At 40.9% G+C, this 27,061-nt stretch overlaps 1 protein-coding gene and 1 non-coding gene across 2 annotated transcripts; both read right to left on the bottom strand.

Moving 5' to 3' along the window:
• Positions 1–2,765: 2,765 nt before the first annotated feature.
• LOC107615920 (uncharacterized) lies at positions 2,766–3,161 on the bottom strand. Its single transcript, XM_016317934.1, has one exon. The coding sequence runs from the start codon at positions 3,159–3,161 to the stop codon at positions 2,766–2,768; it is 396 nt and encodes a 131-aa protein (XP_016173420.1).
• A 5,168-nt stretch (positions 3,162–8,329) lies between these two features.
• On the bottom strand, positions 8,330–8,433 carry LOC148546398 (small nucleolar RNA R71). Its single transcript, XR_015900441.1, has one exon. It is a non-coding gene; the product is annotated as a small nucleolar RNA R71 (small nucleolar RNA).
• Between the last annotated feature and the right edge of the window lie 18,628 nt (positions 8,434–27,061).

Genomic DNA, 27,061 nt, shown 5'->3' with positions numbered 1-27,061 from the left:
GAAGGAATGGACATGTCGAGCCTTGCGGTTCCCGCAAGAGGCTTAATGTACTTTCCACTCGGGACAACGTCGTCCTTTGCTGAAATTATCGCCTTCATGTCCGTGGCCTCGTGGGGAACTCCGATAGCAGCAATCAAATCCACTACCAAGGCGGAAAATGGGAGGTTGCCCTTAGTATGAACACGGCCCATTGCTTGCCAGATGAGGTAAGGAATGTTAATAGGTCTCTCAGTGAGGATGCACCAGACAAGAATGGCCAAGTTCGCTGTGATTGAGAACTCATGAGTGCTCGGAAGTACGTAGTGGGACATGATTTGGGCCCACACTCTAGCCTCCACAGTAAGTGCTTGTGCTGAAATGCACTTAGGCCGGGCCTTGGCTCTCCCTTAGGTCCATTGTTCTCCCAGTTGGGCAATGACCCTATGGACAGAACCCCAATCAAAACCGAGTCTGTTGCGCTGTAGTAGGGCTTCTTGGTAGCCATCCGTCCCATCCGGCACTAGCAAAACTTTAAGTATCCGCTGAATGGCTTCCTTCGATATGGGGACTTGCTTCCGGCGCACAAGAATTGACTAAAGAGAAGGTGAGTGATAGTTGGAGTAAAACTCCACCACCCAAGAAAGATTAGCTTCCTGCGGTCTCTGATTGAGAAATTCCCACTGTCGTCGCTCAATGTGGGGTACCACAAACTGAACAAGGTGTTCTGGAGGAACAAGGAGATGTTCAAAATAATAATTCCTTTCAACCAAAATGGGGAACATTAGCTCACAAAAGCAATTGGTGAACCTTGCAGAGCCCTTCGCAGGGTTGCCCTTCTCTGCCTCATCAATATGAATGACCCTTTTCGCCCTCTTGGAGGGAGGCTTAACTTTTGGTGCAGGGCATGCCTTGGTAGTTGTTCTTTGAGGTGCCCTCTTTGTAGGCGACTATTTCGAAGCCTTTTGCTTGCCCTTTTTGGTGGCCATCCTGAAAAAGGAAGGAAAAGGGAAAACATTAACTCAAAGAAACAACACTTAAATAACAACATGCAAGTGAGAGATAATGCCACAAAGGAGTAAAGCATTCTGAAGACATGGCAATTGCAACATGTAAGCAAGACAACAATATAATCATGGAGGCATATCACTAGTATGAGATGCAAGAGTGAGAGAAGCATGCACGTGTAAAGCATGAGAAGAATGGGCTCAAGCATCAATAACAACAATAAGTAACACATGAAAGAAAAGTACTAAACACAAGAAAACCATTCACTTAGTCTAACCCCAAGACAATAAAGCACGCAAATGGAATAAGGTGGGGTTAGAGAAGGTGAAATCATAAATCATGCAATATGCTACAAAGAAGCAAGTCATAGGTAATGAGCACATAGATGGTAAAGAATAAGCACAATAGGCTCAATGCACATGAAGAAAAGCAAGTGTAATGAGAAAGAAGCACTAAGTTGAAAGTATAATATCAAATTTGAACTAAGATGTCATTGGTGCTTTTTAACAAACACTTGGTGTGCATCTTCCAAACAACAAGCATGCTTGAGAAATTCAAGAATGTAATAAACCAAAAGTGAAATGCCAATCATCAAAACAACACCATGTAACATAAATAAGCCAAGAAATATCAAAATAACCTACCAATGCAAGAAATACATTGAAGTTTAACACCCATGGAAGAATATAGAAAGAAAGAAAAGAAACAAAAAATGAATTATAAACAACAAAATCAAAATGCAACTAAGAAGAAAGAGAGTCGAGTAATTAAATGCAATTATAAAGAGGGAATTTTTTTAAAAAATCAAAAGAGAAAGAGAAATAAGACCTTGGAAGGAGGAAGAAGGTGAGGTTGAGTGTAAGTGAGAATAGAAGAGAGAGAAGATGTGGGACTACTGGAGGTGGTGGTCATCGGTGGTTGAGGTCGCCGGTGGTTGTGGGCGGAAAAGAGGTGGAAAGAGGAAAGAAGAAGGGAAGAAGGAATAGAGGAAAGAAAATAAAGAAAGAAGGAGAACAGGGCGCGCTGCACTTTAGCTGCGTTGGCAATGTGACGCGTGCGCCTCATCCACGCGTACGCACGTATGGTGAAAAGAGCAACTGACACGTACGCGTCGTCCATTCTTACGCGTGGGGAGCAATTGTACTCCACGTATGAAATCTGCACAATATCGGCGTAACTCTCTGGCTTTTGTACCAGGAATTCCAAGATCAGCCTACAACGCGTGCGCGTCATCCACGCTCATGCGTGGGTGCGCGAAAAATCCAGGGACGCGTAGGCGTCAGCTGACGTGCACGCGTGGCAGGGGATTGTGCTTCTGGCACCCCTCCCACACAATTCCATTGCAACTCTCTGGTTTTTGTACCAGGAGTTGCAGCAATGAAATCGACGCGTACGCGTCGTCCACGCTTACGCATGGAACTCCCCTTTTTTTCATAAACATGAGGAAAGACAATTATAACACAATCTTGGCAATCATTCAAGCTAGATACTTCAAAAACACTTAAAATTTCATGCCATACTTAAAAGTAAGCATTTTCTTCAAAATTACCAATTTAACTATACCAAGATCAATGAAATCCTCATGAAGACTCTAACAAGCTCAACAAGATCAAACAAAATCAAGCACACTTAGACAAACTCACAAAATCAAACAATCACAAAATCAAACAAAGACTCTAAAACTACATGCAAGAAACTATGTACAAGGAGAATCATACCATGATGGGATGTCTCTCACCTAGCACTTTTCTTTAACGTCCTTAAGTTGGACGGTCATGAGCTCAAGACTCTCCTCCTTTAGGTGCATCCTCAAGAAGGAACACCTCCAATTCCTTTGGTGACTTATGACCATGATACTTCTTTACCCTGTGGTCGTTCACTTTGAATGTTGCACCACTTTGAGGGTGGAATAGCTTAACCACTCCATAAGACTTCACTTCCTTTACTTTAAAGGGACCATCCCACCTTGAATGGAGCTTTTTGGGCATGAACCTAAGTCTCGAATTGTATAGAAGAACTTCATCACCCTCTTGGAAATCTTTCTTGCAGATATAGTGATCATGAAATGCCTTAGTCTTCTCCTTATAGATCCTTGCATTCTCATAGGCCTCTATCCTAAGACATTCAAGTTCTTCTAGTTGCAACTTCCTTTCTATGAACGCCTTGGTGAAGTCCATGTTGCATTGCTTGACTGCCCAATAGGCCTTATGTTCAATTTCAACCGGGAGGTGGCACGCCTTCCCATAGACAATCCGGAAGGGACTCATCCCTAGTGGAGTGATAAACCACTATTTTATGGTTTATCTTGTGTTTAATTGAGTGGTTTTATCAAATCCTTACCTACTTATTCATATGATTTGCATGATTTTATATTTCCCTTCCTAGTTTTATTCTATGGTTGAAAACTTGCTTCCTAGAGATCTTTAATTAGTATATTTTAATTCTCCTTTATACCATTCGATGCCGTGATCTGTGTGTTAAGTATTTCAAGCTTTATAGGGCAGGAATGGCTTAGAGAATGGAGAGGAAGCTTGCAAAAATGGAAGAAACACAAGAAACTAAGGAGATGACCAGCGAGCACCGACGCGCGCGCATGGCTCACTCGAGCGTGCGGAATGGAGAAAATTGCAGCGACGTATGCACGTGCTTGACGCGTACGCGTGGAATGGAGTTCTGCAAGATGACGCGCACGCATGGATGACGCGTACGCGTGACGAGGAAATTCGCCAAATAACGTGCACGCGTGACTGACGCGTACGCGTGATCTGCGCGATCTACAAAATTAACAGAAAATGCTGGGGGCGATTTTGGGCCGCGTTTTGACCCAGTTTTCGGCCCAGAAACACAGAATATAGCTAGGGAACAAGCAGAGACTCAACACACAGAGACATACACATTCACATATTCTCATTAGGATAGTTTTAGATTTTTAGATCTGAATCAGAGAGAGAGTTACTCTTCCTCTAGTTTTCCTTTACATTCATAGTTTATTGCTTTGCTTTTGGATATTGAAGAGTCATCACCTCCGTTGAAGATACTATTCTAGTTTGTTTCCTTACTCTTTTATTTATTTATTCCATATTCTTAATTCTTGTTTAAAGTGGTAATTGGATTATTTTCATGGATTGTTAATGCAAAGGATTACTTTTACTTTTAATTAATTTTGAATCTCTATTTTATTTAAATTATTATGTCTCTTTTCTATTCCAAACTCCCAATAACGAAGATGGTATCGATGTCAATAGAGTAGATTCCCTACTTGACATAGGGGTTGATTAAGAGGAGACACTTGAGTTGGAATGCTCAAGTGGTTAGTTAAATTGGAAGTTGTTGGCTAATTCTGTATTTACTAACGCTAGACCTTCCCAAGGGAGAGGACTAGGATTTGCAAATAAAAGTTAGCTCAATCACTTGACTTTCCTTTATTTAGTAAGGGTTAACTAAGTAAAAATAATAACCTCTTTATACTACACTTGAGAGAATTCTAACAAGGACAGAACTTTCAATTAATCATTTCCCCAGTCAAGGCTTTTTATTTTGAATAATATAAATTCCTTTTTATTTTCATTGCACTAAACTACAATTGTTTATTTTCTGTTAATCAATTCTCAAAACTCTCGGAAAACTCCAAATTAATAAATTAGCACCCTTTCTAGCAACTCGTTGGGAGACGACCTGGGACTCATACTCTCAGTATTTTTATTCTAAACTTTTGTGACAACCTTTCTAAATTGATGAGGCAGATTTTTGCTGGTTAAGAGCTATACTCACAATGCTGTTCTATTATATTATAATCTCTTAATTGGTCTAACTTCTACCACGCATCAGTTTTTTGGCGCCGTTGCCGGGGAGTTGCAATTGTGTGCTAAATTATTAATTAGTGTACATATTTTTATTTTATTTGCATATTTTATTTTAATTTATTACCATGAGCTATATGTTTCTTTCATTGAATGACGCGTTCGTTGCCTGATCCAAGCTTAGCCGCATTTGATCCTGAAATTGAAAGAACTATTTCATGTATTAGGCGTGCTCGACGTCGGTTAGCCTCTGAGGGTGGTGAAGTGATTGTTATCAATTCACCAGTCTCATCTGAGGGTGAATCTGAACCGCCATCTAAGAGAGAAATAAGCTCCTTTACTATTGATTCAGTTGATTCACGTGCATATAACAAGCTCCAGATTTTACATTGCAGCCATATCAAGTGCATCATCCAACTCTGGCTGTAGATTTTGAGCTGAAGACTGCATTAATCAACTTGATGCCCAAGTTTCATGGCTTACCTGCTCAGGAGCCCATCAAGCACCTCAGAGATTTTTAGACAGCCTGTTCTACTGTAAGGCGTCATGGTGCAAATAAAACTTCTATTCTGTTAATCGTCTTCCCATTTTCTCTTGAGGAAAAAGGCGAGGGAGTGGTACTACTCCCAACCTGAAGCAACTGTTACCAACTGGGATACGCTCAGGAGAGAATTCTTGAAAGAATACTTTCCAACTGAAGTTACAGACACACTGAGGAAAGAGATCTCCTGCATTGTTCAAGGAGAATCAGAGACTCTTTATGAGTACTAGGAGCATTTTAAAAACCTTCTATACGCATGCCCCCATCACATGATTGACAGGCTAGTGTTAATCAGTTACTTCACTCAAGGCATGTAGCCTCGGGATAAAACTACACTAGATGGTGCTAGTAATGGTTCTCTGAAAAAGTACAAGACCGCAGATGAAGCATGGTAACTGATCAGCGACTTAACTGAGTCCACCAGGAATCACAGGCACAGGAACAACCACTCAAAAGTTGTTGCAGAAGTTTCCTCTAGCACTGAGACCTCTGCTCTTACACAGAGTATATGTGAAATGACCAACCTATTGAAGCAAATGCAGTTGAACCAATAACAAGAAGCTCAGCCTTCCCCACCACAACAAAGCCAACAGTTAGTCCCCCAAAGAGTATGCGGAATCTGTGCTGATTATAGTCATTATACTGATGAATGCCCGCAGCTCCAATAAGAAGACAACACTGTGGCAGCTACTCATAACTTCTATGACCGCCCGAATCAAGGATACAATCAACAAGGCAGTGATAAACCACTATTTTATGGTTTATCTTGTGTTTTATTGAGTGGTTTCATCAAGTCTTCACCCACTTATTCATACTAATTGCATGATTTTACATTTCCCTTTCTAGTATTGTTCTATGGTTGAAAACTTGCTTCCTAGAGATCTTTAATTTGTATATTTTAATTCTCCTTTATACCATTCGATGCCGTGATCCGTGTGTTAAGTGTTTCAGGCTTTATAGGGCAGGAATGGCTTAGAGAATGGAGAGGAAGCTTGCAAAAATGGAAGGAACACAAGAAACTAAGGAGATGACCAGTGAACACCGACGCGCGCGCATGGCTCACGCGAGTGCGTGGAATGGAGAAAATCGCAGCGACGCGTGCGCGTGCCTGACGCGTACGCGTGGATTGGAGTTTGCACAAATGACGCAAACGCGTGGACAACGCATACGCGTGACAAGGAAAATCGCTGAATGACGCGAATGCGTGGACGACGCGTACGCATGACATGCGCGATCTGCAGAATTAACAGAAAATGCTGGGGGCGATTTCGGGCTGTGTTTTGACCCAGTTTTCGGTCTAGAAACACAGAATAAAGCCAGGGAACATGCAGAGACTCAAAAGACAACTTTACACACATTGATACATTCTTATTAGGATAGTTTTAGGTTTTTAGATCTGAATTTAGAGAGGATTACTCTTCCTCTAGGTTCTCTTTACATTCCCAGTTTATTGCTTTTGCTTTTGGATATTGAAGAGTCATTACCTCTGTTGAAGATACTATTCTAGTTTGTTTCCTTACTTACTCTTTTATTTATTCCATATTCTTAATTCTTGTTTAAAGTAGTAATTGAATTATTTTCATGGATTGTTAATGCAAAAAATTACTTTTACTTTTAATTAGTTTTGAATCCCTATTTTATTTAATTTATCATGTCTTCTTCTTATATTTCTATGAGCATTATATTCATGTCAATGAAGTAGATTCCCTACTTGACATGGGGGTTGATTAAAAGGAGACACTTGAGATGGAAGGCTTAAGTGCTGATTAAACTGGAAGTTGTTGGCTAGTTCTGTATTTACTAACGCTAGACCTTTCCAAGGGAGAGGACTAGGATTTGCAAATAAGAGTTAGCTCAATCACTTGACTTTCCTTTATTTAGTAAGAGTTAACTAAGTGAAAACAACAACCTTTTTAATACTACACTTAAGAGACCCCAACAAGGATAGAACTTCTAATTAATCATTCCCCCAGTCAAGGCTTTTTATCTAGAATATTAATAATCATTCTTAGTTTTTATTGCTTTAATTTACAATTATTTAATTACTCATTATCCAAACTCAACTCTCTTGGAATTTCCTAATTAATAAAATAGAACACTTCCTTGCAACTCGTTGGGAGACGACCTGGGACTCATACTCGCAGTATTTTTCTATTCTAAATTTTTGTGACACTCTTCTAAATTGGTGAGGCAGATTTTAACTGGTTAAGAGCTATACCCGCAACGCTGTTCTATTATATTATAATATCTTAATTGGCCTAACTTCTGCCACGCACCAGTTTTTGGCGCCGTTGTTGGGGAGTTGCAATTGTGTGCTAAATTATTAATCAGTATACATATTTTTTATTTTTATTTTTTATTTGCATATTTTATTTTTTTTATTTTTACCATGAGCTATATGTTTCTTTCATTGAATGACGCGTTCACTGCCTGATCCGAGCTTAGCCACATTTGATCCTAAAATTGAAAGAACTATTTCACGTATTAGGTGAGCTCGACGTCGGTTAGCCTATGAGGGTGGTGAAGTGATTGTTATCGATTCACCAGTCTCATCTGAGGGCGAATCTGAACTGCCATCCGAGAGCAAAACAAGCTCTTTTACTACTGATTCAGTTAATTCACGTGCAGATAGAATGGCAGCACCTAGGAGGATTACTCTCCAGGAAGCTAGAGCCCCAGATTTTACAATGCAGCCGTATCAAGTGCATCATCTAACTCTGGCTGCAGATTTTGAACTGAAGACTGCATTAATCAACTTGATGCCCAAGTTTCATGGCTTACCTGCTCAGGAGCCCATCAAGCACCTCAGCGATTTTCAGACAGCCTGTTCTACTGTTAGACGTCAGGGTGCGAATGAAACTTCTATTTTGTTAACTGCCTTCCCGTTTTCTCTAGAGGGAAAGGCGAGGGAGTGGTACTACTCCCAACCTGAAGCAACTGTTACCAACTGGGATACGCTCAGGAGAGAATTTTAGAAAAATATTTTCCAGCTGAAGTTACAGACAAACTGAGAAAAGAGATCTCATGCATTGTTCAAGGTGAATCAGAAACTCTCTATGAGTACTGGGAGCGTTTTAAGAACCTTCTGGACGCATGCCCCCATCACATGATCGACAGGCTAGTGTTGATAAGCTATTTCAGTCAAGGCATGAAGCCTCGGGATAAAACTACACTAGATGGTGCTAGTAATGATTCTCTGAAGAAATACAAGACCGCAGATGAAGCATGTCAACTGATTAGCGACTTAGCTGACTTTACCAGGAATCACAGGAACAGAAATAGCCACTCGAAAGCTGTTGCATAAGTTTCTTCTAGCACTGAGACTTCTGCTCTTACACAGAGTATATGTGAAATGACCAACCTACTGAAGCAATTACAGTTAAATCAACAACAGCAAGCTCAGCCTTCCCCACCACAACAAAGCCAACAGTTAGTCCCCCAAAGAATATGCGGCATATGTGCTAATTATAGTCATTATACTGACGAATGCTCGCAGCTCTAACAAGAAGACAATACTGTGGCAGCCACTCATTACTTCTATGACTGTCCAAATCAAGGATACAATCAACAAGGCTACAACTATAACCAAGGATAGTAGGACAACTCCAACCAAGGTTAGAGGGATAATTCCAACCATGGCTGGAGGGACAACTATAACAGAAGAGGCAAAGACAACCAAGGAAACCAGAGGTGGAATAACAACAATAGACAGTAGAATGAGAACCAACCTTACAGAGCTCCTCACCTAAGGCAATCACAAGGACCCCAGCAAAACCAACAACAGGTCCCTCAGATCACTTATCCCACTTCCTCATCAAATGACGAGATGCTTCGTTCTCTTGCACAAGGACAACAAGACATGCAGACTACACTGAACTCTACTCTAAATGGTCTGAATGCCACTTTACAAGCTCTCGCTGCCTGTATAGATTCATTATCTACTTCCACTAACCAACCTTTAAACTCCAGTGGAATTCCTTCTCAACCTTTACCTAACCCCAAGGGTGGCATCAATGCCATTACTTTGAGGTTCGGAACCACACTTCAAGAGAGGAACCAAGAGGAGCCAAGCCCACAAGTACACGCCCCAGCTGAGGATGTGATAGAAGTGGAAGATGCCGAAGAAGAAGAGGAAGTGCAAGACAAGGTTGAGGAAGAAGTAGCTCAGCAAAGGAATGAACCACCAAAGGATGCAGAAGAAACAAGTGGCGCCATTCCTATCCTGTTTCCACATCTTGCAAGGAAGTCCAGAAAGCAGATGGAACTTGATCCCAAAATGGTAGAAATTTTCAAAAAGGTTGAGGTAATTGTTCTCCTTTTTGATGTTATTCAGCAAGTACCTAAATATGCAAAGTTTCTGAAGGATTTATGCATACACAAAGATAAAATTAATGAATTAGAAACTATTCCTTTAGGCAGTTCTATATCTGCTTTAATGGGAGGTATACCTGAAAAATGTAGTGATCCAGGTCCATGTATGGTAAACTGTACCATTGGAGGTGTAATATTTTCTAATTGCATGTGTGACTTAGGAGCGTGTGTTAGTATAATGCCATTGTCTATATATGATACCTTAAGGCTTCCTCCCTTAAAAAGGTCGGCAGCTCTTTTTGTGTTAGCAGATAAAAGCATTATTACAGTAGTTGGAATTGTTGAAGATGTATTAGTGAGCATTTAGGGGCTCACATTTCTCATTGACTTCTAAATCCTGGAAATGCCCCCTAATGACTCAGGAAGACCATCATCAATCCTACTTGGAAGACCATTCTTGAAGACTTCGAAGTTCAAGCTGGATGCATTCTCAGGAACTTACTCCTTTGAGATAGATGGCAGAACAGTGAGTTTCAGTTTAAATGAAGCTATGAAGCACCCTCCAGAAGATCATTCTATCTTCCAGTGCGACATCATTGATGAAACTGTAGCTGAATTTCACCAAGAAGAAGTAAAAGAGAAGCACATGGAGCAAGGTCCAAGTGTGGGGACACCCTCTGAACACAATGAAGACACTTTACCATTATCACTAGCCCTGGATGATCCAGAGCCTAGCCAAGAGCAGAAATTGGAATTGAAGTCCCTTCCTCCACACCTCAAGTATGCTTACCTTGAGGATAATCAGAAGTTCCCAGTTATCATTGCAAGGGAACTCACTTCACAACAGGAGGAGCAACTGCTCAGTGTGCTGAGAAAGTACAAGAAAGCAATTGGATGGAGCTTGGCAGATATAGTAGGCATCAGCCCTCAAGTTTGTGAGCACAGAATATACTTAGAAGAGGAATCAAAACCCGTCCGTCAACCCCAAAGAAGATTGAATCCCACCATCTTAGAAGTTGTCAAGAAAGAAGTGACCAGGCTACTTGAAGCAGATATCATTTACCCCATCTCAGACAGTGAATGGGTCAGTCCAGTACAAGTGGTGCCCAAGAAGTCTGGAGTCACAACAGTGAAAAATGAGCATGGAGAGCTCCTGACAACTAGAGTGCAGAATTCATGGAGGGTTTGCATTGACTATAGGCGTCTCAACCAAGCTACTCGCAAGGATCACTACCCCTTACCATTTATTGATCAGATGCTTGATCGCCTGTCAGGTAAATCCCATTACTGTTTTTTAGATGGTTATACAGGCTATTTTCAAATTCATATAGCTCCTGAAGATCAGGAGAAGACTACTTTTATATGTCCCTTTGGAACGTATGCATACAAAAGGATGCCTTTTGGCTTATGTAATGCACCGGCTACTTTCCAAAGATGCATGATGAGTATCTTTTCAGATATTATTGAGAACTGTATGGAAGTATTTATGGATGATTTTAGCGTATATGGTGATTTATTTAACCTTTGCTTGGATAGTTTAGCTAGAGTATTAGACAGGTGTGTTAGTTCAAACCTTGTATTGAATTTTGAAAAGTGTCACTTTATGGTAAAACAAGGGATTGTTCTAGGACATGTTATTTCTAATACTGGTATTTCTGTAGATCCAGCAAATGTGGATATCATTTCTAGTTTATCTTACCCCTCCTCCATGAGGGAAGTCCGTTCGTTCCTTGGCCATGCAAGTTTTTACAGGAGATTCATTAAGGACTTCAGTAAGGTAGCATTACCTTTATCCAGACTGTTGCAGAAAGATATTGAGTTCGAGTTCAGTGAAGATTGCATGCAAGCATTTGATAAGCTGAAGATCGCCCTGACTCAAGCTCTAATTGTGAGAGGACCAGACTGGAGCCAGCCATTTGAGATTATGTGTGATGCCTCCAACCATGCCGTAGGAGCAGCGCTGGCTCAGCGCGAAGGTAAGGATCCTTTCGTAATTGCTTATGCGTCTAAAACCTTAGACGCTGCTCAGTCTAATTACACTACTACTGAAAAAGAGCTTCTAGCTATTGTTTTTGCTCTGGATAAATTCCGAGCCTATTTACTTGGTACTAAGGTAGTAGTGTACTCAGACCATGCAGCTCTAAAATATTTATTAGCTAAAAAAAGAGTCCAAACCAAGGTTGATACGATGGATATTGTTGCTACAAGAATTTGATTTAGAAATTAAGGATAGGAGTGGTAACCAGAATTTAGTGGCAGACCACTTGAGTCGCCTTGAACACATTAAGGATGACTCCACTCCTATCAATGATACTTTCCCATTTGATAGTTTGCAAGCAGTATCCGAAGTAGTTCCTTGGTATGCACCTGTAGCCAATTATCTAGTTAGCCATACTTTCCCTCCCAATTTTACTAAACATCAAAGGGACAAGCTGAAAAGCGAGTCTAAATATTATATATGGGATGACCCATATTTATGGAAGTGTGGTACTGACCAGGTAATTAGAAGGTGTGTGCTCCAATCAGAATTCCAGTCCATTTTAGAGGCCTGCCACTCTTCTGAGAGTGGAGGACATTTTGGCCCTCAAAGAACAGTTAGAAAAATTTTAGACTGTGGATTCTGGTGGCCTACTCTTTTTAAAGATGCTGCTGTATTTTGTAAATCTTGTTTCCCATGCCAAAGATTTGGTAATATATCCAAGAGGGATGAGATACCTCAACAGATTATGCTTTTCTGTGAAATTTTTGATGTTTAGGGCATTGACTTCATGGGTCCATTTCCAAACTCTAATGGTTACCTTTATATACTGTTAGCTATAGATTATGTTTTTAAATGGGTGGAAGCAATTCCTACCCGTACTGATGATGCTAACACTGTTGTTTCCTTTGTTAGAAACCATATTATTTGCCGCTTTGGATCACCACGAGCAATCGTGAGTGATCAAGGCACTCACTTTTGTAAGAGGAGACTAACAGAATTACTGAAGAAGCATGGGATTGTTCATAAAGTAGCAACAGCTTATCATCCCCAAATCAATGGACAAGTAGAAGTGTCTAACAGGGAGGTAAACACATTCTGGAGAAGATAGTAAAGCCTCATAGAAAGGACTGGAGTGCCAGACTACAAGATGCACTCTGGGCATATAGAACAGCATACAAAACACCCATTGGGATAAGCCCCTTCCGCTTAGTATACGGAAAGGCTTGCCACCTTCCAGTAGAGGTGGAACACAAGGTTTTCTGGGCTGTGAGGGAGTGCAACATGAATTTTGAAGAAGCTGGTGCTGAAAGGAAGCTGCAACTAGCAGAATTGGAGAATCTTCGCCTAGAAGCATATGACAACTCTAGGCGATACAAGGAGAAGATGAAGGTTGTCCATGACAAGCACATAAAAAGGAGAAAATTCAGACCAGTGGAGTTAGTTCTTCTTTATAACTCCAGACTGAGACTCATGCCAGGTAAACTGAGATCAAGATGGGAAGGTCCCTACAGAGTAGAGAAGGCAGAGCCATACAAAGTTTTTTACCTGTGTCATTGACGTGGCGGAAATTGGCGAGTTAAGAAATTGTTATAAGAGATACGTTGCAAGTACAGTTCTTAACCAACCGAAAATCTGTTTATCAATTTAAAAAGGGTTGTCACAAAATTAAAATTAAAATACTGGGAGTATGAATCCCAGGTCGTCTCCCAACGAGTTGCAGAAAGATGTGCTATTTTTATTAATTAGATGTTTTCTAAAAATGGTTTGAGTTGATAAACAGAAAATTAAATCAGAGAAATTATGTAATTTTAATAAAAACCTTGACTGGGAGTAGATTAGTTGGAAGCCCTATTCTTGTTGGAGTACTCTCAAGATTAATTGATAATTGAAGGTTGTTCTGCTTAGTTATCCCTTACTAGGTAGAGGAAAGTCAAGCAAGTTAGAAGGCTATTTCTATTCACAAGGTCCAATCCTTTCTCTGGGAAAGGATTAGTATCAGTGACTAGAGGACAATCCAATGATAAACCCAATTACAATTTTTTTCTTGAGCATTCCAACTCAAGATCATCCTTTCAATCAACTCCCCATCAAAGTATGGAACTACTCGCTCATTATGAATGTAAACTTCACACCATAAGAAAGGGAAATAAAGAAAGACATGATAAATAGTAATTAAAACGATCAATTAAAAATAAAAGTAATTCTTATATTAATAAATTCGAAAATAATCCAATAGTAATTTTGAATAAATAAAGGACATGAAAAAGTAAGCGACATATAAGGAAACAAACTAGAATGACGAAGTCTTGACGGAGGTAATAACTCTTCTCAATGTTCCAATCCAAAAAGCAATAAAATCAAATCCTAAGAACTATGAATGTGTAGAGAGAAAACCTAGAGGAGGAGTAAAATCAGATCTAAGAACTAAAACTAGATGGAATGAATGTTGTTTTTTGTCTCTGCATGTTCCCTGGCTCTAATATGCTTTTCTGGGCCAAAAACTGGGTCAAAACAGGACCCAAAATCACCCCCAGCGAATTCTGCAGATTCTGCAGATCGCGCATGTCACGCGATCGCGTCATAGTTTTATAGTTTTGATTGTCAAAATGGCGCCGTTGTCGGGGAATTGCAAACGTGTGCCTTATTATTGGTTATTGTAAATATTTTTCATTTATTTGTTTAATTGTTTTTTGTTTTCCTTTTTACCTCTTTTAGCTACTATGAATTCTCACCCCTCTCGCTTTGAGTTTGGTTCTAATAGTGTTGAAGGAAACGGAAGTTATAGCAGGAATATGCATCAAGGTCTAAGAAATCAAAGATGGATGGAGCCAAGAGGATTTGATCAACCCTTTAGGCAACAACACCCTCCAAGATATCATGGACAAAGACCATTATACAATGCAAACCAAGCTAATAGATATGGTGGACAGCCTTGTAACTACCAACAAGCCCCACCCTGTGCCTATAGACCATCCTCTCAACATAACTTTAGACCACCACACTCACAAGTTTCTTTTCACCATTCAGCACCATATGACCCTTATCCACCACAATCCCAATCCAATTACTCCTAAGAACCACCACATTCTTACTTTGAATCCTCTCCCCCAACCAATGAGACCTCACACCCACCCCAACCTCCAGTGAATGACAAACTTCGTGTTCTTCTTCAAGGGCAAGCAAAGATAGAAAAGGGCGTACTGGAACTCATTACTACCGTAACTGAGGTGGTAAATTTAATAGCTTCCCGATATCTGAGAACCCGAAGTACTCCCATGGTAGCATGTGGAGAATCAAAAGAAGAGCGTAGCATGAAGGAAACACTAGAAACTTCAGTGGACAATGAGGAACATGGCTTTGTATTGGAACAAGTGGAGGAAGCCAAAATAGTTGCAGAGGAAGAAGTGGCTGAAGATTTAGGAGATGCTGAAACTCCATGGGAATCAAGAACTGTAAAGGATTCCACTGAGAAGTCCGAATTTAATGCAAAGGATGATAGTGCACGACCTCCACAGCATATGCCCTATGAAAAATTGGACGGAACAGACCAAGAAGTTGATTCCATAGGCAGTAATAATCACGAATCAAGCTCTCCTAGTCACAAACTCACATTTGCAACTGAATTCCTTGAACCTGAAGAACCTTGTCCAAGTGAATACGAAGATGACGTCGAGGTAGATTTCTCTCAACCTCCAACGTATGACTTAAGTGATGAGGAAGACATAGAAAACTTTAATCAGGACGCAGTTGCAGCTGAAGAATTTTGCAAAGAAGTGGAGGAATTCACATAAGATCACAAGGGAGTAGAACTTACAGAACCACTGGAAACACCTGTCCCAAGGCCATTACCACCTAATACAAGCTTCAAGTGGGTATAATCCTTAACCTTTAACTTTATTTTTCCACTTGAATATGGTTTGCTTGAAATAGATGGCCAGCTTAGAGCTCTCTGCGGCTTTAAGAGTAAGAGGAAAATGGCTCGTACTCAGAGCTGGTGCGTAAGGTTCAATAAGGTCCCACGCTCCAATTCAAAGTGCACGGATTGGTACCAAGTTCAATTGAATGGGTCTCGGAAGGCGTTTGGTCATTCTGGTGAGAATACAATTTCTAAACCGCCCGGATCGAAGAATATAGATCAAGACGAAGGCGGATTTAAAAGCAAAGTTTGGGATCCTGGAATCTATTCTGATATTCGTCACCCCAGGAGCCTGAGGACTTGTTTGAAGCTACTCAAAGGTTTCACATGCCTAGTATGGGACTCCAGAGGCTGTTGGCATTCCAAACATTGGTAGAGATTTATGGATGAATTTAAGCATAAGCCACCATAACAGGAAGCTCATCTAATGTCCAACTTAAGGACTTTAACTAAAAGTGCTAGGTGGGAGACAACCCACCATGGTATGATCGTTCCTGTTTCCATTTTACTTCGTTTTGTTTATTCTTATATTGTTTTATTTTCATTGAACCTGGATAGTATTCGTAAGCATTTGCATTGGCATTACATACTGCATAACTGCATATTTGTATAGAATAAAAAAAAAGAGAGAAAAGGAAGGCGCGCGACGTGATCGCATCGCTAAAGCGTTCGCGTCAATTGCGAAAACCACCTTCCACGCGTCCGCATCATTCACGCGGCTGCATGATCTGGAAATCGGCATAAAAATCCAACGCCCAGAAATCTGGGCTGGAATCGTGCGGCTGTCATGCGTCTAGGACAAACGGCCCACGTGTTCGCGTCCCCGACGCAAATGCGTCACTTACACAAAACCTATCCCATGCGAAAGCGTGAGCGACGCGTTCGCGTCGCGTGGGTTGCACAACACCCCAAAGGAGACAGAGAGTTGCGCTGAAACGACGCTGGAATTGTGCATTTTGCACAAATTCCAGCGACGCAGTCGCATGCCTCATGCGACCGCGTCATTCATCCTTCTTCCTATTTCATGCGATCGCATCACTCACGCGATCACGTCAACCCTTTTTCCACCCTAGCCACGCGACCGCATGCCCCATGCGTTCGCGTGGATTCAAATTCATTAACTCCTTATTTTTCGTCACCTTCTCACCATGATATAGCTTCAAACGGTGTCCATTAACTTTGATGAGTTCAGAGCTTGAAGGATGACTTAGGTGAAAAACTCCGTACGGCTCAGCCTTCTCTACTCTGTATGGACCTTCCCATCTTGATCTCAACTTGCCTGGCATGAGCCTCAGTCTAGATTTGTAAAGGAGAACTAAGTCCCCATGTTGGAACTCTTTCCTCTTGATGTGCTGATCATGTACAACCTTCATCTTTTCCTTGTACAGCCTCGAGTTCTCATAGGCTTCCAGGCGAAGGCTTTCCAATTCTTGCAGTTGCAACTTCCTTTCAGCTCCGGCTTTCTCAAATCCCATGTTGCACTCCTTTACCGCCCAAAAGGCTTTGTGCTCTACTTCAACTGGGAGATGACAGGCTTTTCCATAAACTAAGCGAAAGGGACTCATCCCAATGGGTGTCTTATATGCTGTTCTGTATGCCCAAAGTACATCTTGTAGCCTGGTGCTCCAGTCTCTTCTATGAGGTTTGACTATCTTCTGCAATATACGCTTTATCTCTCTGTTTGACACCTCGGCTTGCCCATTAGTTTGAGGATGGTAGGCTGTTGCTACTTTATGAATTATCCCATGCTTCTTCAGTAATCCTGTTAGTCTCCTGTTACAAAAATGGGTGCCTTGATCGCTCACGATTGCTCGTGGTGATCCAAAGCGACAAATAATGTGGTTTCTAACAAAGAAAACAACAGTGTTAGCATCATCAGTGCGGGTAGAAATTGCTTCCACCCATTTAGAAATGTAATCTACAGCTAACAATATATAAAAATAACCATTAGAATTTGGAAATGGACCCATGAAGTCAATGCCCCAAACATAAAAAATTTCACAAAAAAGCATAATTTGTTGAGGCATCTCATCCCTCCAGGATATATTACCAAATTTTGGGCATGGGAAACAGGATTTACAAAATTCAGTAGCGTCTTTAAAAAGAGTAGGCCACCAGAATCCACAGTCCAAGATTTTTCTAGCTGTCCGTTGAGGGCCAAAATGTCCTCCACTCTCAGATGAGTGACAGGCCTCTAAGATGGACTGGAATTCTGATTGAGACACACACCTTCTAATTACCTGGTCAGTGCCACATCTCCATAAATATGGGTCATCCCATATATAATATTTGGACTCGCTTTTCAGCTTGTCTCTTTGATGCTTAGTAAAGTTTGGAGGAAAAGTGCGGCTAACTAGATAATTAGCTACAGGTGCATACCAAGGGACTACCTCAGATATGCTTGCAGGTTATCAAAAGGGAAATTATTAGCTATAGGAGTGGAGTCATCCTTAATGTGCTCAAGGCGACTCAAGTGGTCTGCCACTAAATTCTGGTTTCCACTCCTATCCTTTATTTCTAAATCAAATTCTTGTAGTAGCAGTATCCAACGTATAAGCCTTGGTTTGGATTTCTTTTTAGCTAATAAATACTTTAGAGCTGCGTGGTCTGAATACACTGCTACTTTAGTACCAAGTAAATAGGCTCAGAATTTATCCAGAGCAAAAACAATAGCAAGAAGCTCTTTCTCAGTAGTAGTGTAGTTAGATTGAGCAGTGTCTAAAGTTTTAGACGCATAAGCAATTACAAAGGGGTCCTTACCTTCACGCTGAGCCAGCGCTGCTCCTACTGCATGGTTGGAGGCGTCGCACATGATTTCGAATGCCTGGCTCCAGTCAGGTCCTCTCACAGTTGGAGCTTGAGTCAGGGCAGTCTTCAGTTTATCAAACGCTTGTTTGCAATCCTCACTGAACTCGAACTCAATATCTTTCTGCAGTAATCTAGACAAGGGAAGTGCTGCCTTACTGAAGTCCTTAATGAATCTCCGAAAAAAACTTGCATGGCCAAGGAACGAACGGACTTCCCTCACAGAGAAGGGGTAAGGTAAACTAGAAATAACATCCACCTTTGCTGGATCTACAGAAATGCTAGTATTAGATACAACATGTCCTAGTACAATCCCTTGTTTAACCATAAAGTGACATTTTTCAAAATTTAATACAAGGTTTGTACTGACACATCTATCTAATACTCTAGATAAACCATCTAAGCAAAGGCTAAAGGAGTCACCATAAACACTAAAATCATCCATAAAAACCTCCATACAGTCCTCAATAAGATCAGAGAAAAGACTCATCATGCACCTTTGGAAAGTAGCTGGTGCATTGCACAAGCCAAATGGCATCCTCTTGTAAGCATAAGTCCCAAAAGGACATGTAAAAGTAGTCTTTTCCTGATCTTCAGGAGCTATATGAATCTGGAAATAACCTGTGTAACCATCTAAAAAGCAATAATGCGATTTACCTGACAGGCGATCCAGCATTTGATCAATGAATGGAAGAGGATAGTGATCCTTACGGGTGGCCTGGTTTAGGCGCCTGTAATCAATGCAGACCCTCCAGGCGTTCTGTACTCTGGTTGCTATGAGCTCTCCATGCTCATTCTTCACTGTAGTGACTCCAGACTTCTTGGGCACCACTTGTACTGGGCTTACCCATTCACTATCTGAGATGGGGTAGATGATATCTGCCTCTAGTAGTCTGGTCACTTCCTTTTTGACAACCTCCAAAATAGTGGGATTCAATCTTCTCTGGGGTTGACGAACAGGCCTTGCTCCCTCTTCTAAAAATATTCCGTGCTCACAAACTTGAGGGTTGATGCCTACTATGTCTTCCAAACTCCACCCAATTGCCTTCTTGTGCCTCCTCAGCACACTAAGTAACTACTCTTCTTGTTGAGAAGTGAGTTCCCGTGCAATGATAACTGGAAACTTCTGCTTGTCCTCAAGGTAAGCATATTTGAGGTGTGGATGGAGGGTTTTAATTCTAGCCTCTGCTCATGGTCAGGCTCTGGATTATCTGGAGCTAGTGACAATGGTAAAGTACTTTCATTGTCTTCAGAAAGTGTCTCCACACTCGGACCTTGTCCTATGTACTTCTCTTCGAACTCCTCCTGGTGAACTTCAGCTACAGTTTCATCTATGATGTCACACTGGAGGATAGAATGATCTTTTGGAGGATGCTTCATAACTCCATTCAGATTGAAGCTTACCACTCGGCCGTCTATTTCAAAAGAGTATGTTCCTGAAAAAGCATCCAATTTGAACTTCGAGGTCTTCAGGAATGGTCTTCCGAGTAGGATTGATGATGGCTTCTTTGAGTCATTTTTGGGCATCTCCAGGATATAAAAATCAATGGGGAATGTGAGCCATTTAATGCCCACTGTAATAATGCTTTTATCTGCTAACACAAAACGAGCTGCCGACCTTTTTAAGGGAGGGAGCCTCAAAATATCATATATAGACAAAGGCATTATACTCACACATGCTCTTAAATCACATATGCAGTCAGAAAATACCAAACCACCAATAGTATAATTAACCATACATGGACCTAGATCACTACACTTTTCAGGTATACCTCCCATTAAAGCAGATATAGAACTACCTAAAGGAATAGTCTCTAATTAATTAATTTTGTCTTTATGTATACATAAATCTTTTAGAAACTTTGTGTATTTAGGTATTTGTTGAATAACATCAAAAAGGGGAACAATTATCTCAACCTTTTTGAATATTTCTACCATTTTGGGATTAGGTTCCAACTGCTTCCTGGGCTTCCTTGCAAGTTGTGGGAATGGAATAGGAATAGCGTTTTCTACAGTGTCTGCGCCCCTTGGTGCTTCTTCCTGTGATTGAGCTTCTTCTTCTTCAGCCGTGTTCTGTATATCCTCTTCCTCCTCAATATCTTCTATTTCCACTACCTCTTTAACTGAGGTGTGTTCTGGCAGGCTTGGCTCCTCCTGATTCCTCTCTTGCAATGTGGTTCTGGACCTTAGGGTAATGGCATTGATGCCACCCTTTGGATTGGATAAGGGTTGAGAAGGAATTCCACTAGAGCTTACCTGTTGAATGTTTGAAGTATTGGGTGGTGCCAGCTGAGAGATGAGAGCTTGTATAGCGGATGCTAGGCCATTAAGTGAACTTTCCATGTTCCTTTGTCCTTGTGCAATGGATTGAAGAGTATCGTCACTCGGAGAGGAATTAGATTGAGTGATCTGCAGAACTTGTTGTTGGTTGTGTTGTGGTCCTTGGGACTGCCTCAGGTGAGGTGCTCTGTAAGGCTGGTTATGGTTCTGCTGCCTGTTGTTGTTATTATTCCACCTCTGATATCCTTGATTGTCTCTGCCTCCTCTGTTATTGTTGTCCCTCCAATTCTGGTTAGAATTGTCCCTCCAATTCTGGTTAGAGTTGTCCTGCCATCCATGGCTGTAACTGCCACCTTGATTGTACCCTTGGTTGGGGCGGTCATAGAAGTTATGAGTGGCTGCCACAGTATTGTTTTCCTGCTGGAGCTATGGACATTCATCAGTATAATGGTTGTAATCGGCACAGATCCCACATACTCTCTGTGGGACTAACTGTTGGCTTTGTTGTGCTTGTTGTTGACTCAACTGCATCTGCTTCAGTAAGTTGGTCATTTCACATATACTCTGAGCCAGAGCAGTAGTTTCTTTGCTAGAAGATACCTCTGCAACAGCCTTTGAGCGGCTTTATTTCTGCCTGTGATTCCTTGTAAACTCAGCCAAGTCGCTGATCAATTGCCATGCCTCATCAGTGGTCTTGTACTTTTTCATAGACCCATTGCTAGCACTTTCCAATGTGGTCTTATCTTGGGGCCTCATGTCCTGTGTGACGTAGCCGAACAACACTATCTTGTAAATCATATGGTGGGGGCATGCTTCCAGAAGGTTGTTGAAGCGCTCCCAGTATTCGTAGAGAGTCTCGGATTCGTCCTGAACAATCATGGAAATGTCTTTCCTCAGTTTATCAGTAACTTCAGCTGGGAAGAATTTTTCCAAAAATTTTCTTCTAAGCGTATCCCAGTCAGAAATGGTTGCTGCGAGTTGAGTGTAGTACCACTCTCTTGCTTTTCCCTCAAGAGAGAATGGGAAAGCTTTCAACAGAATAGAAGTTTCATTTGCACCATCGCGCCTGACAGTAGAACAGGCTGCTTGGAAATCTCTCAGGTGCTTGATAGGCTCTTGAGCAGGTAATTCATGAAACTTAGGCATCAAGTTGAGCAGTGTAGTCTTTATTTCAAAGTTTGTGGCCACTGCTGGGTGATGCGCTTGAAACGGTTGCATTGTAAAATCAGGGGCTCCAGCCTCCTGGATAGTAATTCTTCTAAGTGCTGCCATGTCACCTGCACGTAAATCAACCGAATCAGCAGAAAGGGAGCTTGTTTCTTCCTCAAGTGACGTTTCAGATTCGCCCTCGGAGAGGACTAACCGATGCCGAGCTTGCGTTATTCGTGAGATAGTTCTTTTAATCTCAGGATCAAATACTGGCAAGCTTCGATCAGGAAGTGAACGCGTCATTTAACGAAAGAAACATGTAGCTCATAGTAGCAAAATAAAATAAAATGCAAATAAATAAATTCCAATCAATAACTTAGCACTCTATTGCAACTCCTCGGCAACGGTGCCAAAAATTGACGTGGCGGAAATTGGCGAGTTAAGAAATTGTTATAAGAGATACGTTGCAAGTACAGTTCTTAACCAACCGAAAATTCGTTTATCAATTTAAAAAGGGTTGTCACAAAATTAAAATGAAAATACTGGGAGTATGAATCCCAGGTCGTCTCCCAACGAGTTGCAAAAAGATGAGCTATTTTTATTAATCAGATGTTTTCTAAAAATGGTTTGAGTTGATAAACAGGAAATTAAATCAGAGAAATTATGTAATTTTAATAAAAACCTTGACTGGGAGTAGATTAGTTGGAAGCCCTATTCTTGTTGGAGTACTCTCAAGATTAATTGATAATTGAAGGTTGTTTTGCTTAGTTATCCCTTACTAGGTAGAGGAAAATCAAGCAAGTTAGAAGGCTATTTCTATTCACAAGTTCCAATCCTTTCCCTGGAAAAGGATTAGTATCAGTGACTAGAGGACAATCCAATGATAAACCCAATTACAATTTTTCTCTTGAGCATTCTAACTTAAGGTCATCCTTTCAATCAACTCCCCATCAAAGTATGGAACTACTCGCTCATTATGAATGTAAACTTCACAACATAAGAAAGGAAAATAAAGAAAGACATGATAAATAGTAATTAAAACGATCAATTAAAAATAAAAGTAATTCTTATATTAATAAATTCTGAAATAATCCAATAGTAATTCTGAATAAATAAAGGACATGGAAAAGTAAGCGACAGATAAGGAAACAAACTAGAATGACAAAGTCTTGACGGAGGTAATAACTCTTCTCAATGTTCCAATCCAAAAAGCAATAAAATCAAATCCTAAGAACTATGAATGTGTAGAGAAAAAACCTAGAGGAGGAGTAAAATCAGATCTAAGAACTAAAACTAGATGGAATGAATGTTGTTTTTCGTCTCTGCATGTTTCTTGGCTCTAATATGCTTTTCTGGGCCGAAAATTGGGTCAAAACAGGGCCCAAAATCGCCCCCAGCAAATTCTGCAGATTCTGCAGATCGCGCATGTCACACAATCGTGTCATCCAGGCGTTCGCGTCATCCAGCGTTTTGCCTTTCCACGCATGCGCGTCGTCTACGCCTTCGCGTCACTGGTGCAGTTTCCAATCCGCGCGGTCGCGTGAGCCATGCGTCCGCGTCACTGCAATTTCCTCTATGTCGCGCGGTCGCGTGAGCCATGCACCCGCGTCACTTCTCACTGGTCATCTCCTTAATTTCTTGTGTTTCTTCCATTTTTGCAAGCTTCTTTTCTAATCTCCAAGTCATTCATGCCCTATAAAGCCTGAAACACTTAACACACAGATCACGGCATCGAATGGAATAAAGGAGAATTAAAATACAAAATTAAAAGTCTCTAGGAAGCAAGTTTTCAAGCATAAAGAATTTTTGGGAAGGAATGATAAATGCATGCTTATTTAATGAATAAGTGGGTAAAGATTTGATAAAACCACACAATTAAACACAATATAAACCATAAAATTGTGGTTTATCAGTCATCCTTCTAGCTCCAAATTCATAAAGGTCAACGGACATCGCCTAAAGCTTTATCATGGAGAAAAGATTAAGGATCACAAAGAACTAGAGGTCTTCCTTTTGGAAGACCCACCAACAGAAGCAGAATGAGCTTGAAGAACGTCCAACTTAAGGACGTAAAAGCAAAGTGCTAGGTGGGAGACAACCAACCATGGTTTGATTGTTCTGTTTCAGTCTTAGTTTTATTTTACTTTTTGTTAATGACTCTTCTCATATTCTCTACATATAGCCTGCATCTGCATTTGCATTCTGCATATAAAAAAATAAAAATAAAAAAAGAAGCACGCGACGCGCAAGCGTCGCTGACGTGTCCGCATCATAGGTGCATTCAAAACAAGGTAGAAAAGAAGCAGAGAGTCACGCGGGAACGCATGCCTTACGCGTCCGCGTCATTTGAAAAATCAGCCTCCCATGCGTGCGCGTCACCCATGCACATGCGTGACCCTGCAAAATCGACGTAAAAATGTGTATAGCAGAAAGTTATGATGGAGTGGGGCTGGAATGGTGCTAGAAGCATAAGCCCTATCACGCGAACGCATGCCCCACGCGTCCGCGTCATTCTTCAAAATAAAGCCATTCACGCGTGCGCGTCACCTACGCGCACGCGTCACCCTAAATTTTGGCAATAAGCGAACGAAACAGAGAGTTGCGTGTGCGCGAGGCCACTCTCGTGCTAATGGCACAGTTCATTTCACGCGAACGCGTGACCCACGCGTCCGCGTCACTTGAACATAGCGCTAATCACATGAACGCATGCTCCACACATTGGCGTCGCTTGCGCCGCACAGCTTATCCAAATCAGCGCCATATATCTTATCTTTTCTTTCCCAAATCATAATTTTTTCTTTTCTTTTCCTTCTTATTTCTTTCTTCTTCCTTCTTTCTTCTTTATCCCTTCTTAATTTTTATCTTTTTCTCCCCTCTTTTTCACATCCATTCTCAAGGTTCTTTTTTTTTCTTCTTCCCTTTTTACTTTTCCATTATTATTATTATTATTATTTATGTTTTCTTCTTCTTTTTCTTTTTACTTTTATACTCTATGTTTCCTTTTTCTTTCTTTTTCTTTTTACATTCTTTTCATTGGTGTTACAAATTTTATTTGGATAATTTTTTTCTTCTATATTTTTGCTTGTGAGTTTTTAAGGAATTGTTTGACAATTATCAATAATTATTGGGTTGCTTGCATGTTCAAATTCAATACTTTCCATAACATATTTACCATGTATGCTACGTGTTTGTGAAAAACACTATTTTTAAATTATTCTTCTACTCTAATGCCTACTTTTCACAAAACCTTTTTTTTTTATATATTATTGATTGAATATAATTGTCAATACAAATAGGTTTTTAGTTTGAAACACTTGATAATCAAATTGGGTAATTAATGCTTGATCTATGCTACTCATGCCTTTGCCAGCATGCCAATAAATATCTTGCATTTACTCGACATAACATGCACTTGCTATATTTCCACTAATGAACTTCTCATATGTTGTCGTGACCACGTGTTAACGACATCCTTTTTTACCGTGCCTTTATTATCACTTGTACTGTTCTCCTCCTTGCTCGAACCCTTAGCTTTACATATTACTTTCCTTTTCCTTTTTCAGGATGGCCACCAAGAAAGGTAAAGAGAAAGCTACTCCCAAACCACCAGCAAGGAAAGGAACAAAAAGAGCACTCACTGCAGAGCCATCTTCAATAGCAGTAAGGCCCTCAACAAAGCGAATCAAGAGGATCATCAAGGTCGATGAAAAAGAAAAAGCCTTTCCAGCAAAGGACACTGCGCAGTTCACTAACCGCTACTGTGAGCAGATGTTCCCTATCCTGGCTGAGAGAAACTATAATAATGAATACCTTCTCATCCTCCCGACCAACATTGTTGAATTTGTTGAGCCCCAAATTGAACAAAGACAATGGGATTCCTACGGAGACAGCCACAGCAGGTTATCCTTTCATGGGTAATTGAATTCTACTCCAATTTTCACATGCCAACCCTGCAGTCTGTCTATGTCCGTCAGAAGCAAGTTCCCATAACTGAAGAGGCCATTCAGAAAGCTTTAGATCTTCCCCCTACTCCAGAAGGATTGGATGCATTCCAAGAAGCCTCATTCAAATGCCAGACATACCAATTTGACTGGGACGCTGTTCTCAGAGTTATAGCACAACCTGGCAGCAGATGGATCTATGGATACCATCGATCTCAACCTAAAGGCATATTGGCTTCAGCACTCACCTTGGAGGCTCGAGTATAGGCACAGATTATGTCCCATTACATTTTTTCGAGCACTCACGAGTCCACCTTCACTGCAGACATGGCTGTTCTACTCTGGTGTATCCTTACAGACCAGCACCTCAATTTACCAAGACATATTCGGCATATTATGGGACACGTACAGATTGTGGCTAACCTACCTTTTTCTGCCTTGGTTTCAGATCTAGTCTCAGCAGCTAGAGTCTCCTACAGAGCTGGGGACACTAAGGCCGTGCTTCCACGGGATGATCAGTATGTCCCTAACGGGAAGTATATCAGACCTCCAGCAGTCACTATCAACCGGAGCACAGAACCAACGGAAGATATCCCTTCTCTTACCACATCACAAGTACCTTCAACAAACCAACTGCTCCATCAGATACTTGAGAAGTTTGACCGGCTTGACCGGAAAGGAAAGCAAAGGGAGCGCCGTAACAAGCGCCGATTTACATACCTCAAGGAGCTGCTTGTTGGTAACCACCCACCTGAAGAAAACCCAGACACCCCGTACTCCACTTTATTTCCCAGCACAGGAAGCCATGATGGTCCCGATTGTGGAGATGCTGCTACCAACCCCCCTTGTTCCTGACTGATGGCACCGAGGACGGTGCCAAGCTTTAAGTGTGGGGAGGTCGGTCAGTACCTGACTTCCGGAGGTAATTTCTCTTTCTTAGCACCAATAAATTGTTTATTTTTCTTCTTTTTTCTTTTGTTTAGGATAGGATAAATTGCATGCATGTTCTAATTGGTTGAAAAATAATAAGTTTCTTTTTAAGACCCTATTTTTGAAAATTTAACTAATTTAAATCAAAACTTTTCTTTAAAACTTGTTTGGAGATTGTATTTGGAACATAGTTTAAAGTTAAGAACACACAACCCAGTGAGAATTGAGCTTAATTACATGGTTACGCTATTTAACCATAAAAATTTTTTATTCTTGTGTGTTTGCTTCTCTATGATTGTACTCTTTATTTTGTTCCATCCTATATGTCCAATGTTTAATGTGTTATATGCATGCATATGATTGAGGCCATTATTTTATTAGCTCACTTATCCCAAATAGCCTATCCTTCCATTTACCTTTGTT

This window comes from Arachis ipaensis, chromosome B9, assembly GCF_059453495.1.
Source record: "Arachis ipaensis isolate K30076 ecotype BB chromosome B9, ASM5945349v1, whole genome shotgun sequence".
Lineage (NCBI taxonomy): Eukaryota > Viridiplantae > Streptophyta > Magnoliopsida > Fabales > Fabaceae > Arachis > Arachis ipaensis.
Note: the sequence above shows the minus strand (reverse complement) of the source record. Positions and strands in the feature narration are given on the sequence as shown.

Bases quoted from the DNA above. Each gene is read 5' to 3' on its own strand.
- LOC107615920 (XM_016317934.1), bottom strand. From the start codon at position 3,161: ATGGACTTCACCAAGGCGTTCATAGAAAGGAAGTTGCAACTAGAAGAA.